General features: G+C 41.4%; 1 protein-coding gene across 2 annotated transcripts in view; it reads right to left on the bottom strand.

Moving 5' to 3' along the window:
- The window catches only part of raph1a (Ras association (RalGDS/AF-6) and pleckstrin homology domains 1a), a 131,804-nt gene that overhangs the window by 100,701 nt on the left and 12,938 nt on the right, over positions 1-18,165 (bottom strand). For both annotated transcript variants that reach the window (XM_077617265.1, XM_077617264.1), the window contains exons 2-4: positions 9,599-9,727; positions 9,423-9,531; positions 9,223-9,356 (exon numbers count right to left, since the gene is read on the bottom strand). In XM_077617265.1, coding sequence (XP_077473391.1) covers positions 9,223-9,356; positions 9,423-9,531; positions 9,599-9,727 — 372 coding nt within the window. The remainder of the gene's footprint in view (positions 1-9,222; positions 9,357-9,422; positions 9,532-9,598; positions 9,728-18,165) is intronic.

Below are 18,165 nucleotides of genomic sequence, written 5' to 3' on the forward strand. Positions count from 1 at the left end.
GTATATGTATGTATGTATATGTATGTATGTATATGTATATGTATGTATGTATATGTATGTATGTATATGTATATGTATATGTATATGTATATGTATATGTATATGTATATGTATATGTATATGTATATGTATATGTATATGTATATGTATATGTATATGTATATGTATATGTATATGTATATGTATATGTATATGTATATGTATATGTATATGTATATGTATATGTATATGTATATGTATATGTATATGTATATGTATATGTATATGTATATGTATATGTATATGTATATGTATATGTATATGTATATGTATATGTATATGTGTATATATATATATATATACACACACACACACACACATATACACACAGCTTCATAGCATGGCCTCGACTTCTTGTGAGTGATTATGAGAGACTACAGCTGGTGACTTCTCTTGAGGCCATTTAAATAGGGCTTATGGATGCAAACGCCCACAAACGATACAATGGGAAAGTCAAAGGAGCTCAGCATGGATCTGAAAAAGCGAATCCTTGACTAGAACAAGTCAGGTAAGTCACTTGGAGGCATTTCAAAGCAGCTGCAGATCCCAAGAGCAACAGTGAAAACAATTGTTTTTAAGTGTAAAGTGCATGGCACTGTTTTGTCACTGCCACGATCAGGAAGAAAACGCAAGCTATCACATGCTGCTGAGAGAAAATTGGTCAGGAGGGTGAAGATTCAACTGAGAATCACCAAAAAGCAGATCTGCTTTGCATCTGTGTTTAGCATCTCCATGGACTGAGAGGCTGCCGTGCAAGAAGGAAACCCTTGCTCCAAAAGAGGCACCTTAAGGATCGACTGAAGTTTGCTGCTGATCACATGGACAAAGATAAGATCTTCTGGAGAAAAGTTCTGTGTTCAGACGAAACAAAATCGAGCTGTTTGGCCACAACGCCCAGCACTATGTTTGGAGGAGAAAAGGTGAGGCCTTTAACCCCAAGTACACAATGCCTACCGTCATTATGCTGTGGGGCTGTTTCGCTACCAATGGAACTGGTGCTTTACAGAGAGTAAATGGGATAATGAAGAAGGAGAATTACCTTCAAATTCGTCAAGATAACCTAAAGTCATCAGCCCGAAGATTGGGTCTTTGGCGCAGTTGGGTGTTCCAACAGGACAATGACCCCAAACACACATCTAAAGTGGTAATGGAATGGCTAAATCAGGCTAGAATTAAGGTTTTAGAATGGCCTTCCCAAAGTCCTGACTTAAACCCTATTGAGAACTTGTGGACAATGCTGAAGAAACAAGTCCATTTCAGAAAGCCATCAAATTTAACTGAACTGCACCAATTCTGTCAAGAGGAGTGGTCAAAGATTCAACCAGAAGCTTGCCTGAAACTTGTGGATGGCTACCAAAAGCACCTAATTGAAGTGAAAATGGGTTAATAATAGCGCTGCTGTATGTATATTTTTGACCCAGCAGATTTGATCACTTTTTTGTGCACCCATAATAAACTCATAAAAGAACCAAACTTCATGAATGTTTTTTGTGACAAAGTATATGTTCCAATCACTCTATCAGAGAAAAATCAGAGTTGAAGGAATAACTGGAAACTCAAGAGAGCCATGACATTGTGTTCTTCACAAGTGTATGTAAACTTTTGACCACAACTGTACATACACATACATACACATTTGCACATACAGTGGTACCTCGTCACACAATATTCTCGTCTTACGACGGAAATTTCGATCGAATAATTTGCCCGTCATGCGATCAAAATTTCGTGACGCAACCAAGCCTTTTTGGCATATCTTCCGTGTATAACAATATCTACAAGCACTGAACGATTAATTCAGACGAGTTTCTCCTAAGCATCGACCAGGAAACGCACAACGCGCATGCACGGGCAAAAAGAGGGCTTTCTGGGTAATGAAGTATACTCGTGCACACAACGCCGATAGGCAATGGCACTCTTTCTCAGAATGAAACTTCATTACCCACAATCAATACGTGGGTAAGCTGAGCTGTTGCATTTCCTGTTATTTTTATTATCTAATACGAGGAGTATTATATTACTTCTCGTTCGCTGCTCCTAAGAACATCACCGGCACTGGCTCGTAATTCCCTCTTTGTAATATTTCTGGTCGCAACTCTCTCTCATAGGTGCCGTTCAAAGCGGTTGCAACCAGAGCCATTACGACGAGGGAGTTGCGAGCCGGTCTTTATGAGCAGCGGAGTGATCGCTAAAATGTACTACAAGACTATTTCTCGTTGGCAAGTGGTCGTGGGTTATCCTATTGTGAGGACATTTGTGTGAATCATTTTCGGAATATTTTGAAGGGAATACGTAGTACAACAGCAAACAGCCCATCGATAGCAAACGTGAGGGTGGAGGCGTGGCAAACCGCCAACCCGGAAAACGAAGGTAACAAAAGATTACAACAAAATTAGAATTCAGTTTTGGGTAAAGTTACATTAAACGTATGTTTGAGTGTCTGTATATATTAATCCAAGTTAATTTAAATTTGTTTGTTCCGTTTACGAGTGCGTTGTCGTGGGAAAAAAGGACCCCACCCCCCCCCACACGTCACTGTCTCCCGTCGGCGAAATCTGCCCAATTTTAGTTAGATTAAACACATTTTATTACTATTAAACCACTAGTTATGTGTTACTTTGTTAATAGATGGCGAATTAAAAGAAATAAAACATTTTTTCCAATCCAATATCCTGTTATTGGTGTTTTTTCAGTGGGTTGGAACAAATTAATTTGTTTCCCATTCATTTCAATGGGAAACGTCCGCTCGAGTTACGAGAATCTCGTCATGCGATCTCAGTCCCGGAACGGATTAAGATCGTATGTCGAGGTACCACTGTATGTATATATGTGTATATATACATATATATGTGTATAATTGTATATATATATATATATATATATATATATATATATATATATATATATATATATATATATATATATATGTGTATATATGTATATATGTGTATATGTGTATATATACATGTGTATATGTGTATATATACATATATATACATACACACATATATATACATACACATATATATACATATATACAAATATATACATATAATTACATACATATACTATATATATATATATATATATATATATATATATACATATATATACATATATATATACATATACAGACGCTCACCTACTTATGAACATACGACTTACGAACAACGGTACATACGAACATGTCTGCAAATTGCGTTTATGTTGAAAAATGTTCGTAAGTTCGATTTTGTATTTTTTTCCGAGGAGTGCTTCTTTCCGCCGCTAATACCGACGCCTGGCGCTGGGAGAGCTCAGCTCACCCAGCATCTACCTTCTTCTGTCCAATTCGTTGCAATGCGGAAGTGCGTGAACATATCTCCAGTGCGCAAAGAACCTTTTTCATTTGTATCATTAAATATCTCGTGCATCCATTATTGAATATGGTTGGTAAAAAGCGAAAGGCTTCTATTGAGGGAGGTGCAAGGAAGAAGCAAGCCATTTCATTTGAAACGAGTGGCAATAATAACGAAGCTTGATGCGCGCGAGAGTGGTGAGCGTTGCACGGGCATACAACTTGAATCGTTCGACCGTCAGTACCATTTATAAACAGAAAGATCGAGCAGCAGGACCCAAATATTGAACGTTGCACAAAGTTTGCAAATCAATTGAATGATGCCATACAGTGCTACCGCATCATTTATGATGAAAAAAAGAAGAAAACTGTGCAATCGTCGTTAGATCGCTTCTTTCGGCCAGTTTCTAATACATAAATCTCTCTCTCTCTCTCTCTCTATACAGTACTGTACATATTCTCTCCATTTTATTAAATGTTTTTTTCAGTACAAACCAATGCGTGTTACTTATACAAGCCTTAAACATACAAATGCACTTATAAACCTTCAATATACTTATATAGGCCTTAAACATAAATTATAATACAAAATATAGCACTGAATCAACTTACAAACAAATTCAACTTATGAACAATCGCTCGGAACCTAACTCGTTCGTAAGTAGGGGAGCGTCTGTATACATATATACATATATACACATATATACATATATATATATATATACATACATATATACATACATATATATACATATGTATATACACACACATATATATATATTTGTATATATATATGTATATATATATATACACATACATATATATATACAAATATATATATATACATAAATATATACATACATATATATACATACATATATATATATATACATATACCGTAATTACTCGAATATAACGCGCACTCGAAAATAACACGCAGGTAATTTTGGGCCAAAAAAATCTGGAAAAACGCAGTACTCGAATATAGTGCGCACCTAAAATTTCCCGCTGACGAAAATCAGAAATCTTACCTTTTTTTCTTCGTTTCACGATTGTTTTGTTCAAACAAATTTATTCATTAGAATCCTTCAAATGAAGAGTTCCTCTCTCTCTTTGTCTGTCCTCTCATACATCTCTTCGTTGAGAATCCTATCAACGTCCACGCTTCCTTCATCCACTTCCTCTTCCTCCCACAACACATCATCCGATTGGCTTTACGAGATGACGTAAAATCCGTGCGTCAAAGTGAGTTTGACAATGCTTTTTTCGATCGACAATTTGTAATTTATTTTAGTTATTGATTATAACACTGAACTGAGAGAGGGTGAACTGAGACGGGTACGAGGCTAGAGGGGGGCAGTGGTGGTCTCGGCTTTACGAGATGACGTAAAATCCGTGCGTCGGCTTCACGAGATGACGTAAAATCCGTGCGTCGGCTCTACGAGATGACGTAAAATCCGTGCGTCAAAGTGAGTTTGACAATGCTTTTTTCGATCGAAAATTTGTAATTTATTTTATTCAATTCAATTTCAATTCAATTTATTTGGCAAGAAAAAGCACCAGGCTAAGGGCCATGTAACAAGACACCAAAAAAAAAAAAAAAAAAAAATTAGTTATTGATTATAACACGCACCCCCAACTATTGGAATTACCGTAATTACTCGAATATAACGCGCACTCGAAAATAACACGCAGGTATAACTTTGGGCCAAAAAAATCTGGAAAAACGCAGTACTCGAATATAGTGCGCACCTAAAATTTCCCGCTGACGAAAATCAGAAATCTTACCTTTTTTTCTTCGTTTCACGATTGTTTTGTTCAAACAAATTTATTCATAAGAATCCTTCAAATGAAAAGTTCCTCTCTCTCTTTGTCTGTCCTCTCATACATCTCTTCGTTGAGAATCCTATCAACGTCCACGCTTCCTTCATCCACTTCCTCTTCCTCCCACAACACATCATCCGATTGGCTTTACGAGATGACGTAAAATCCGTGCGTCAAAGTGAGTTTGACAATGCTTTTTTCGATCGAAAATTTGTAATTTATTTTAGTTATTGATTATAACACTGAACTGAGAGAGGGGGAACTGAGACGGGTACGAGGCTAGAGGGGGGCAGTGGTGGTCTCGGCTTTACGAGATGACGTAAAATCCGTGCGTCGGCTTCACGAGATGACGTAAAATCCGTGCGTCGGCTCTACGAGATGACGTAAAATCCGTGCGTCAAAGTGAGTTTGACAATGCTTTTTTCGATCGAAAATTTGTAATTTATTTTATTCAATTCAATTTCAATTCAATTTATTTGGCAAGAAAAAGCACCAGGCTAAGGGCCATGTAACAAGACACAAAAAAAAAAAAAAAAAAAAAATAGTTTTTGATTATAACACGCACCCCCAACTATTGGAATTAATTATTTTGCAAAAACCTGCGTGTTATATTCGAATAATTACGGTAATTATATAGCAAAAATCTGCGTGTTATATTCGAGTAATTACGGTATATATACATACAGTGGTACCTCGTCATACGACCGCTCTTCATACAATATTCTCGTCTTACGAGGGAAATTTCGATCAAATAATTCGCCCGTGATGCGGTCAAAATTTCGTGATGCGACCAAGCCAGGTGGCCATGGCACTCTTTTTTTGCATCTCTTTCGTGTATAAAATATGTCTACGAGCAGTGGTGGGCGGACTTTGCATTTCCACACCCGTTTTTCCCCCCACTTGGTCTACATTTACATACGAGGTAAACAATATTACTATGGATCGGCAAAGTTTTGCTAAGAAAAGGCGACCGTTGACAATGGACATGAAACGCGAAATAATTGAAAAACATGAGCGTGGGGTACGTGTTACCGAGCTCGCTCGGCAATACGAGAGGAATACGTCAACCATATCCTCCATCCCAGGCGGACATTCATCGTGGCAGAAGAGAAGGCATTACCGGGACACAAACCTATGAAAGACCGCTTAACGCTAGCGTTGTGTGCTAATGCCAGCGGTGACTGTAAAATTAAGCCGCTACTGGTGTACAATGCGGAGAACCCGCGTGCCTTCAAGAGACACAACATCAACAAAGAAAACCTACAAGTGATGTGGCGAGCTAATTCAAAAGCTTGGATTACGCGTCATTTATTCACAGAATGGGTTAATCTGTGCTTTGGTCCGGCAGTCAAAACGTATTTGACAGAGAAAAGCCTGCCAATGAAATGTCTCCTGGTCCTCGACAATGCCCCTGGTCTCGAAGAGGAAATTGTGGATGAATATAAATTCATCATGGTGCTCTATCTACCGCCCAACACCACGCCACTCCTCCAGCCCATGGACCAACAAGTGATTTCAAATTTTAAGAAATTGTACACGAAGTATTTATTCAAGAAATGCTTCGATGAATTTTGGAAAGAGCACTTTAATATTGTCCATTGCTTGAAAATTATTAACCATGCATGGCAGGGCATCACACAACGAACTCTTAATTCAGCATGGAAAAAAATGTGGCCAGCTTCCGCTGAAAGTGACTTTGGAACAGCAGCCCCTGCTGCACATGATGAACTCGTGGATGATATCATGTCGCTTGGAAATTCCTTGGGGCTGGAGGTTGATGAGGCAGATGTGAATGACCTAATCGCCAAGCACCACGAAGAACTCATGACACAGGATTTAATCGACCTACAGGAGAGTGAACATTTGTTGCCGGAACTCAGTAGCGCTGAGGCGGTGGAGGACGCGGGGCCCCTGGCTACAAAAGATATTAAAGACATGCTCGCGAAGTGGCAAGAGGTTTCGGATTTTATAGAAAAGACTCACCCTGACAAACTGGCAAGTGGTCGCGCATTATCGTATTGTGATGACATTTGTATGCGACATTATCGAAATATTTTGAAGGGTAGACAAAAACAAACAACTCTTGATGCGTTCGTTTTGAAGACTTCGGCGGAGCGGCCAGGTGGTGCCAACCCGTAGAACTACGTAAGGTAAAAAAGATTACAACAAATTTCGAATTCAGTTTTGTTTGAAGTTACATTAAACGTTGAGTGTCTGTATATAGTTATCCAAGTTAATTTAAATTTGTTATATAGGTAGGTAGGTAGGTAGGTAGGTAGGTAGGTAGGTAGGTAGGTAGGTAGATAGATATATATTGTCTGTTAGCTTCCTTTCATTGCTTTTCCCCCTGGTTGCACTGCTCCCAGATGTGTGTTTTCATATTGAAGCATTTAACCAATCACATTTCAGCCATTATTTGTTGCCAGGGTCAGAAATCTGCCTCAAGGCCTTCACAATCAGTTCTGCAGGCTCTGCTGCATTAAACAAGCGTCAATAAGACTGTTGCTTTAACCAATCAGAATTCGATTTGGTGACACCAAGGCCTTCTCGCAGGCATAGGGATACGTCATCGCTTTCACCAACTATGATTGGCTAGTGATAGAATGGACGAGCCAGAGCTACCAAACTTTATCTGGAGCGAGCTGCACAAGCGAATATATTGTTGTGTTGATTTAATAGCGGTTTTGTCAACCCGCAATGGTTGAAGGAGGAGAAGAAAATGATTTGTTTGCAGATTTACTGTCAAAGCCATTTTCAAGACAGACTTCCAAGAAAAAAAAGCTGGACACCATTAAGAAAGGTTGCAAGCAAGCCTGTCACAACCGGGAACGAACATTTTCAGCACTAAATCGAATAAAAACGTATGCCAGAAATACGACGGGACAGGCTAGACTTTCAGCATTAGCTTCGATGGCGATAGAAAAGAAGGAGGAAAGAAAGGAGGATGGATATTGTGTACATTTAAAAGGATTTTTGGTGAGTAAAATAAGGCTATATTCCTAAATAATATGTCAATTGTATGAGATTATTATTGATGATTTTTTATGTGTCACAGCTGTAGCTGCAGTAGAGGTTTTATAGCTATAAAATAGTTTTTAAGGGTTGGATTGATTCCGATAGCCGACAGCGTCCCTAGAAAATTCATGGACCGCCACTGGTATGTAGTAATAATAAGGGTGTTCCTACGGTGTTTTGATTATCGCGGCCATGTTTGGTCTCCATAATCCGTAATATTTGAGGAATTACTGTAGTACTGTGATCCTTTGCCATTTCACGGCTTCAGTACATCGCAGATTTTTTTCGAAAGAAACAAAAAAAGTACATAAATATGTCAAACTTCACGCTGAAACTCGCAAGATGAAGACAGATGCAAAATGTTGGAAGTCAGGGCAACGCTTCTTTGGCGGTGAAATGGTTGGCATTCAGTACCAAAGAAGAAACGATAAGCCAGATGCACTACGTCTCGCTATGTCCTATTTTGTTGTGAGTGAATTTTGTATGGCGCACATCACCTGTGGAGAAAGACTTTTTATTCATCGTTGAAAATGCCTCCAAAATATTGACATTCCTTAATATGCTAAAAGTGTAGCACGCTATTGCGGCATAAATGAATCTACACAGTGGCGTTCTTTTGTACATAATTCAGATGGAAGGAACCATGTTAATGTTAATGGGCTCTGCCGTGCGGTTAAAGGGAGACACGGGAAGTGAAGGCACCTCCCCTCTGGTGATGCACGCGTGTTGTGGCGATCTGTATGCCGCGGATAAATAAAAATAAATTCTCGTGAGTTCCACCAGCATGCTGAAGAGGTCCGAGCTGTAGCGGCTGGCCTCTCCGCCCAGGTTGCTGTGCTGAACATTGCAGTGACCGTTCTATAGTTGGTAGGAACCATGTTAATGGGCTCTGCTGTGCGGTTAAAAGGGAGACACGGGGAGTGAAGGCACTTCCCCTCTGGAGATGCACTTGTTTTGTGGCAATCTGTATGCCGGATTACTGTAGACAACACAGTCAATAAATGTACCTTCGTGTCAGTGAGTCCTAGACGTGCTACGCTACTGTTCTGTTCGGAGTTGACTGTGCTGAGCTCCTGCTCAATGGAGCTGAGATCCGCCATGAGGGCATCAAGATCAACATTTTCTCCCTGATTCAACGCTTCTGCAACAAGAAGGAAAAGAAGCTGGGTAAAAAGGACTCAAATCTTCAGATGTGTGTGAGTCTAACCATTGATGTTGCAGATGGAGAATCTGTACGAAAAGTTTGCCATGTTTGTCTCCTGTCTGAGCGGTGCCTTCCGTTGAAGGGGGCGCTCTGGGCGGCCATCATCCAAACTCTGAATAGCAGAAAAACAGAAATGAGCATCACATTTAAAGCAAAAATGGTTCGATATTCATGTGTACCTGTGTGAGTTTGTCTAGTTCTCCCAGCCAGGCTCCAAACATTTTATCCAGATCCTGATCCTCCTTATCACTGTCCTCCTCTTCCTCCCCCTCTCTTACCTCCACCTCCTCATCAGACAGCTGGTCCATCTGAGGAAAAGAACAGTGAAACACATGGTAAACTTGACAATTGGCCTAAGACAATCCTGGTTTGCAATAGCTTGAATAACAAGTTGAATTAAGTAAAAACTGATGGTGCCGTTCAGTGTCTATAAGCATGCACTATCCATATTGGCTTCTTAATTTCCATGTCCTCTTTATTGTGACTTCCTTGATAAACAATTGAACACCTGAAAGAATAAATTACAGAAGAAATCAAGCACATATAAAGTGTTTAGGCACTTAGGGTATAAGTATTGCTATATTTATTCTGCCTTTGGAAGTTTCCACTCTGTCTCCACCCAAGCAGGCACTGACCCCAGTATAAAGAGCTATTTCTGGTCGGCGAAAGAGAAAGCCACGGGAAAGAAAGCAGAAGCTTGGCTGTCGAGGGGGCGTGTTGTGTAAGCTCAGGAAACAACCACTCAAACCTCCGCTCCGGAGCATAAATCTCTCCAACGTCAGATCCATTGTAAACAAAACACACAATTTTGAATTAGAGCTCGCTGCTGATCGCTACGTTCGCGAATGCTCCATGCTAATAATCACAGAGACGTGGCTTCACCCACAAATACCCGACACTACCGTCCAGCTAGCAGGACACACACTACTCAGATCAGACAGGACATTCGAATCAGGAAAAAAGAGGTGGTGGGCTTTGCATTTAAGTGAATGAGGGATGGTGTAAGAATAGCACTGTTCTGGTTAGACACTGTTCCCCAGATATACAGTGGATGTCGGTGAGATGCAGACGCTTCTTTCTGCGCAGAGAGATAGCCGTTATTATTATCACTGCTGTCTACATCCTACCGGACGCTAAGGTAAGTACCGCTCTCTCCCTACTATAGGACACAATAAAGAAATCACCAGAACACCTACCCAAGTGCCACAAACATAATTGCAGGAGATTTTAATCAGGCAAATCTCAAATCTGTTCTGCCGAAATTTTACCAACACGAGAAGATACAACTCTGGATTATATTTACTTGAACATCAAAGGTGCATAAAGAGCCATACCATGCATACACTTGGGACAGTCAGATCACGCCTCTTTGTTCATCGCCCCAACTTACACTCCCTTAGCCGACAATCAAAGCCACAAAGACGAACCATTATCACATGGCCTGACGACGCCCTCCCACGACTCCAAGACTGCTTTGAACGGACGGAGTGGGAAACTTTCCACCATGAGGACCTGGGAACCTTCACAGACACAGTACTGTCTTGCATCAAGTATTGCATGGCTACGGTCACTGTGGAGAAGACCATCCAGGTGTACCCAAACCGATCACTCCTCCGGGCCCGAGATGCAGCTTTCAGATCCGGTGACAGGGCACGCTACAGCGCAGCTCGCGCCAACCTGAAAAGAGGCATTAAGGCTGCCAAAGCAGACTACAGGGGGAAGATAGAAGGGCAACATGGCGACCTCCGAACAATGTGGCAGAGCATACGGACCCTCACCAACTACAACTATGACTCCTGCAGACTCAGATGCGGCACTCGCAGAGGACATAAACAACTTTTTTTGACTGCTTTGGGTCCAAAGCCCACCACCTAGTCACACCACACTGCATTTTCACACCTATAGGGCACACCGACTTAAAGGGTGCTGTCTCAGTTGCGGGTGCCATTTCTGTGTTTAGCCCATAAACAAGGCACTCCGCGTAAATGGGTGCAACATAAGGTAATTCTAGCATGAAACAAACACGCGTTAACCTATAGCTAGCATGTTTTAAAAAAGCAACAGGAGCAAAACTGGGTTTTATCGTGTTTTATTGACAAAATGTGTATTTGCGGTAATAATAGTTAAAGCATTCAAACATGTACAAATCTGTCAAAGTCCTCATCTTCTGCATCCAACAAAGAGTTCGGCCAAGAGGGCGAGTTTGCCGTCCGACATGCTGGGTTCCATCTCACTGTCAGGGTCAGAGTTGTCGCTGTCGGGTTCCGTACTACAGATTCCAGCTTTGGCTAAAGCTCAAACTACCGTACTCGGTGACACTTTAGCCCAGGCATCCACAATCCATTCCAAATCGTCAGGTGACGCTTGCGATGCTGCCTGCCAGTCTTTGTATAACAATGTTTGCCATCCAATATACATCACCAAGCCGTCCTCACCTTTGTTTCTCCCGGCTGCTCCTTCGTGTTCGATCCAAGCTTGAGTCCGTCTTCCAAGCTTTAATAGCCACATCCTGCTGTCATTAAGGTCAGGCCTTTCCTCTGTATATCTATATGGCAGGGGTAGGGAACCTATGGCTCGGGAGCCACATGTGGCTCTTTTGATGGGTGCATCTGGCTCTTTGCTAACCTGTGAGCTAAAATATGGAAATCGCTGTTGACAGAACTGAGATATTACATTTAGAACTGCTTTAATCTTCTTTTTTTTGCTTTAATCTTCATTTTTTTGCAGTAGACTCTACTTGAATGCACCCTCTCATTGATTAGCAACAGCATAAGAATCTTTTAAAAAATATTCATTTTTTCCACTTTAAAAGTGGTGAAATTACAAAAAAAATTGAAAAGGCACTCGTTTACATGTATGTATTTTGACTTTTAAATTCGTAGTATGGCTCACAAGGAATAACATTTGAAAATATGAATTGTTTGTGGCTCTCTTCGTCAAAAAGGTTCCCGACCCCCGCTATATGGTGTTGTCTTTTTTGTCACTATTGAGAATAATTCTGAGGTTTAAAAACACTACGAGCACACGGAAGTCAATTGCCTCAGAACTTGTCTGTTTTGAATAGATTTACTATAATGCTTGGAGTACTCAGGGGGGCTGTTTTTTTAGGGTTTGCTCATTTGACCACGTGAACATGAATGTCCGCTGGGTTTACCGCAGTAGAGATGAAACCAGTCAGAAAAGCGGTCAGAGTAATACAGAATTTAGAATTTAGTGCATACACAAGGGAAACCGACTTATTGGGCCAGTGTCCATTTTGGAGAAAATGTTATACAGTGGTACCTCGAGATACGAGCTTAATTTGTTCCAGGACTGAGCTCGTATGTCGATTTACTCGTAACTCAAATGAACATTTCCCATAGGAATGAACTAAAAATAAATTAATTTGTTCCAATCATCTGAAAAAACACCAAAAACAGGATATTGGATTGGAAAAATATTAAATTTGTTCTAATTCGCCACGTATTAACAAAGTAACAAATAACTAGTGGTTTAATAGTACTAAAATGTGTTTAGTTGTATTAAAATTAGACAGATTTCGCGGAGGGCAGAGAGAGGGACAGAGAGGGGGGATAGAGAGAGACTTTTTGCACGGCAACGCGCTCGTAACATAACATAAACAAATTTATATGAACTTGGATTACGATGCAGACATTCAAAAATAAGTATAAAAATAAATTTGTCTCGTATCTCAAGATAAATATTTGGATTGGATTGGATAACTTTATTCATCCCGTATTTGGGAAATTTCATTGTCACAGTAGCAAGAGGGTGAGAATGCAGATACAGGAAAGGCATTTTAGACATAAATCGATAGGCAACAAGTTAATAAATAAATACATGAATAAATATATAAATAAATAAATAAATAAGCGTGTTGCTGAAATAGCATACATACATACATATACATACATATATATAAATATACATACATACACATAGATGTACATGTATACATACGGTAGGTCTTAACATTCAGCCATTTGTTTTGTTAAAGAGCCTGACAGCTGATGGGAGGAAGGGTCTGCGGAAGCGCTCCTTCCTGCAATGACAGTGCAGCAGTCTATAGCTGAAAGAGCTTCGGAGGGACTCCACAGACTCATGCAGGGGATGGGAGGTGCTGTCCATGATGGACATCATCCTGGTCAGCATCCTCCTCTCTCCCATTTCCTCCACACAGTCCAAAGGACAGCCCAGAACAGAGCTGGCCCTACTGACCAGCTTATTCAGCCTGTTCATGTCCCTCTCCGTGCTCCCGCATCCCCAACAGACCACTGCATAAAACACTGTAGATGCCACCACAGTGTCGTAAAAGGTCCTAAGCAGTGTCCTGCACACTCCAAAGGACCGTAGTCTCCTCAGTAGGGAGAGACGGCTCTGGCCCCTTTTATACAGGTCATCTATGTTTGTGGACCAGTCTAGTTTGTTGTTGAGGTGAACACCCAGGTACTTAAAATTCTCCACGATTTCAATGTCTGTACCCTGGATGTTCACCTGAGTGGTCTGTTGAGGATTCCTGCGAAAATTGATTACCATTTCCTTTATCTTACTGGTGTTCAATGTTCCCTCTAAGATGCGCGCATACGCAATTGTGCAATACTCTCGTGCTCTCTGCGCACAAGAAAATCTATCCAGCGCACAAACAACACCAACATAACATATTAATTAATATCAATAATATTGTTTTTTTTGTTTCTCACTCAGTGAGTGACAGTGTCCAGCCAATGATACGATACGGTTCACTTACGGTACGAAGCCAATCACGGCATTGACGGGGCGTGCGTCTGGACCCTGCCCATATGCGCCGTGCAGGTTAGCTAGCAGGTTAATAGATACTAATACAAACGCCGTATCACTAATACAAACCCCGTATCATGGCGAAACGAACAGGCAGCGACACATCCACTTGCCAAGCCACAGTAAAAAAGAAATGCACTTCTTTTAAGATGGAATGGTTGTCGGAGCATGCGACAATAGAAGAAAAAGCGGTGAAATTGGGTGATATTTTTTCTTTTTCAAGTGAGAAAGGTCTATTCTGCAAAATATGCAGAGATGCCAAAGTTCCAAGTGAGTTTTCAGATGGAAAAATGTGGATTGAATGGAAGCTGGACTATCTCAGGCGTCACATTCAGCATAAAAGTCATTTAAAAGCTGTCGAAATTTTACGAAGACTCAAGATGGGACAGGGGATTGGTACATTATTGCGGGAGAGCGCAAAAGACCGAGGGAAAAGGAACGAGCTGTCACACAAAAGAAAATCGGACCGTGAACAAGTTAAAGTTCTCATTGACAATATTTTACTTGCCATCAAAATGAATGCATCAATGCTGTCAGTTCAAGAAATCCACGATCACATGGCAAAGTATGTGAGTATACCAGAAAGCTGGCGAAGCAAAAACTATGCCTTTGAATTTGTGAACTCAATCAATGAGATAGTGCAGAATGAGACTATGTGCAGTATTAAAAATGCACCCTGGCATACCCTGATAGTAGATGAGAGCACAGACATATCAGTACACAAAATGCTAGTCATATATATTAAATACAGGGAGGAAAATGATGTTATCTACAAAACTGTGTTTGGTGGCATCATCCAGCTGACAGCATGCACTGCTCAGCATATTGTGCAAGGAATAACTCAGTTTTACTCCAAACATGGACTGGACATGCAGAAAATGGTGATGCTGACCTCGGATGGTGCCTCAGTGATGCTAGGAAAACACAACGGAGTTGCAGCTTTGTTAAAGCGCCAAATACCACACTTAACTGAACAACATTGTGTGGCCCACAGAGAGGACTTGGGCATTGATGATGCCTGGAAAAATGTGCGTTCGATGCGAGATGTTGAAACTCTTCTTAGAACTGTCTATTCCACTTTCTCTCGGTCCGCTGTGAAGAGGGGCAAAATGGAGGACCTGGCAAAGATTCTTGATGAAGATGCACTGTCATTCAGGACTCTGAACGAAGTTCGATGGCTGTCGCGGCACCAAGCTTTCAATGCTGTTCTGAGGAACTACACTGTGCTTACAGAATTCTGTAAAAGAGAAATCACCAATAACAGAGATCCAGTGGCAAGGTACTGCTACAAAAAACTGAGTAATTCAAAATTCAAGGTTACTATCACTGCTCTGGGAGATGTTTTGGGTGAGCTAGCACAACTCTGCCTCACTTTACAAAGACGCAACCTGACTGTGATGGAATGACACTGCTTTTCTAGAGCAAAAATTGAGAAGTTGCGTTCCCAATACTTGAAGAAGGATGTACAGTGAGTAGAGCGACCGTGTCAAAGAGGCAATGGGGACCTCATCAGCTGATGGCAGACATACTGATGAGATTACTCTTTTTATTAGTAAGCTGTGATCACATGGATGCTTGTTTTCCAGAGGATGAATTAAAGGAGTGGTCTGCATTTGATATTGAAACATTGAGCTCAGACATCAGTTTTGACTATGGATCAGCAGACATTGCCACATTGGCAAAGAAGTATGAGGCCATTCTCTACCACCCACTACAGTCTATGGAGACCATTAACAGTCAGTACGTATGCTGAATTCAAGTACATAATGAAGCAGAAACTTAAACAGAGGTCAATCAGCACATTCTCAGATATGGTTGCTGCAACACTTAGATGTGAGGAGCTAAAGGAGATCTCACAGCTTGTGGATATTTGTGCTACATTTCAAGCTTCCAGTGCCGACTGTGAAAGAGGATTTAGTTTAATGAATCATATCAAAACAAAATCCAGAAATCGTCTTGAAGTGACACATTTGGATCACTTGATGCGCATAAAGTCCAAGCAAGAAGCAGACGAAGCCATCAACCTGGACAAAGTGTACAACCATTGGAGAAGTGAGAAGGACAGACGTGAAATAAAGGTAAAATTTAAGTCAGATTTGTGCATATTCTAGTGATGTTTATTAAGATTTTGTCTTTACGGATATTAATCATTAAATGTTGTTACTATTACATCATTTATGGGTAGTAGAAATGCCAAGAAAAACTGTGTAATTAGATATTTTACAGACAAAGTGTTACAGGAATTTGCACTGCATCACAAGTTACAGCACAAGTCATTGTGCAAAATGTGAATCTTTTAATGTGACCAAAATGTTATGTCTAAAAGGTGTATATATGTCTCATATCTTCCAGAACAGGACCCTCAGCCAGGCCAAAGCAGGACTCTTCCCATGGCCAAAGCAGGACTCTCACATACTGTATAACATTTTTACATCCCATTTTTCCAGATTTGTGTCTTTTTTTAAGTGGACCAAATTACTTATTTGAAAATAAAAAGTGCATATCTGATGTTGCTCACAGTAGTCCTCAGTTTGCTCAGGGAGCTTGTGTGTATGCCCCAAATACATGAAAAATTAGAGGGAACATTGACATGCAGCTGCTTATGGCAGGTGTGATACTGGTGTGTGCCCATAGCGAGCAATGATGATGTCGCTCACACTGGTACTCCGTGCGCTCAGGGAGGTTGTCTTTCTGCTCAGACCAACGAAAAATTAGAGGGAACATTGCTGGTGTTGATGTAGAGCTGGTTTTGCCTACACCAGTCAACAAAGGCTGTGATGACTCCCCTGTACTCTAGGTCGTTCCCAACCATCACTCGTCCAACAATAGCGGTATCGTCAGAGAACTTCTGGAGGTGCCAGGTGTCTGTATTGTGTTTGAAGTCTGATGTGTAGAGGGAGAAGAGGAGTGGGGAGAGCACCGTGCCTTGTGGGGCCCCCGTGCTGCAAGCTACCACATCAGACGTACAGTCCTGTAGTCTCACATATTGTGGTCTGTCAGTGAGGAAGTTGATGATCCATGCAGCTAGGTGGTTCCTTTCTCCAGCCTCGTCTAGTTTCCCTCTCAGTAGGACTGGCTGAATGGTGTTGAACGTGCTGGAGAGGTCAAAAAACATCATTCTCAGAGTGCTTCCCGTGTTCTCCAGGTGTGAAAGAGACCTGTGCATCACGTAGGTGGTAGCATCTTCCACACCAATGCCTGGACGATAGGCAAACTGCAGAGGGTCCAGCTCTGCATTCATCAGGGGGCTGAGGTGATTGAGGATGATTCTCTCCATTGTCTTGGTCAGGTGAGAGGTTAATGCTACCGGCCTGAAGTGGTTTGGCTCCCTGGGGTTTGCAGTCTTTGAAACTGGGACCACACAGGAAGTTTTCCACAAGGTGGGGACCTTCTGCATACTGAGGCTGAGGTTGAAAATATGCAGAATCACTTTGCCAAGCTGATCTGCACAGTCTCTCAGTAGTCTGGAGCTGAGGCCGTCTGGACCGGTAGCCTTCCTTGCCTTGATCTTCTTAAGCTGTTTTATCACCTGATCGACAGTAATGCAGAGACCGGTGGAAGAGGGGGAGGAAGAGGAGGAGGAGAAAGAGGGGGGAGAGTTGCTTCTGGTCTGGGGGATCAGGGGAGTGGGGGCAGAACTGAATCTGTTAAAGACCTGATTCAGTTCATTGGCCCACTTCCTGTCTCCGGACTCCGGGTCTCTCTCACTGTTGCCTCCATGGCCCGAAATGATCTTCAAGCCCCTCCAGACATCTTTAGTCGTATCTCAAATTGGTCTGGGGGATCAGGGGAGTGGGGGCAGAACTGAATCTGTTAAAAAACTGATTCAGTTCATTGGCCATTGGCCCACTTCCTGTCTCCGGACTCCGGGTCTCTCTCACTGTTGCCTCCATGGCCCGAAATGGCCTTCAAGCCCCTCCAGACATCTTTACTTGTATGTCGGGGGCAC

The sequence above is a fragment of the Stigmatopora argus genome, chromosome 13 (assembly GCF_051989625.1).
Source record: "Stigmatopora argus isolate UIUO_Sarg chromosome 13, RoL_Sarg_1.0, whole genome shotgun sequence".
NCBI lineage: Eukaryota > Metazoa > Chordata > Actinopteri > Syngnathiformes > Syngnathidae > Stigmatopora > Stigmatopora argus.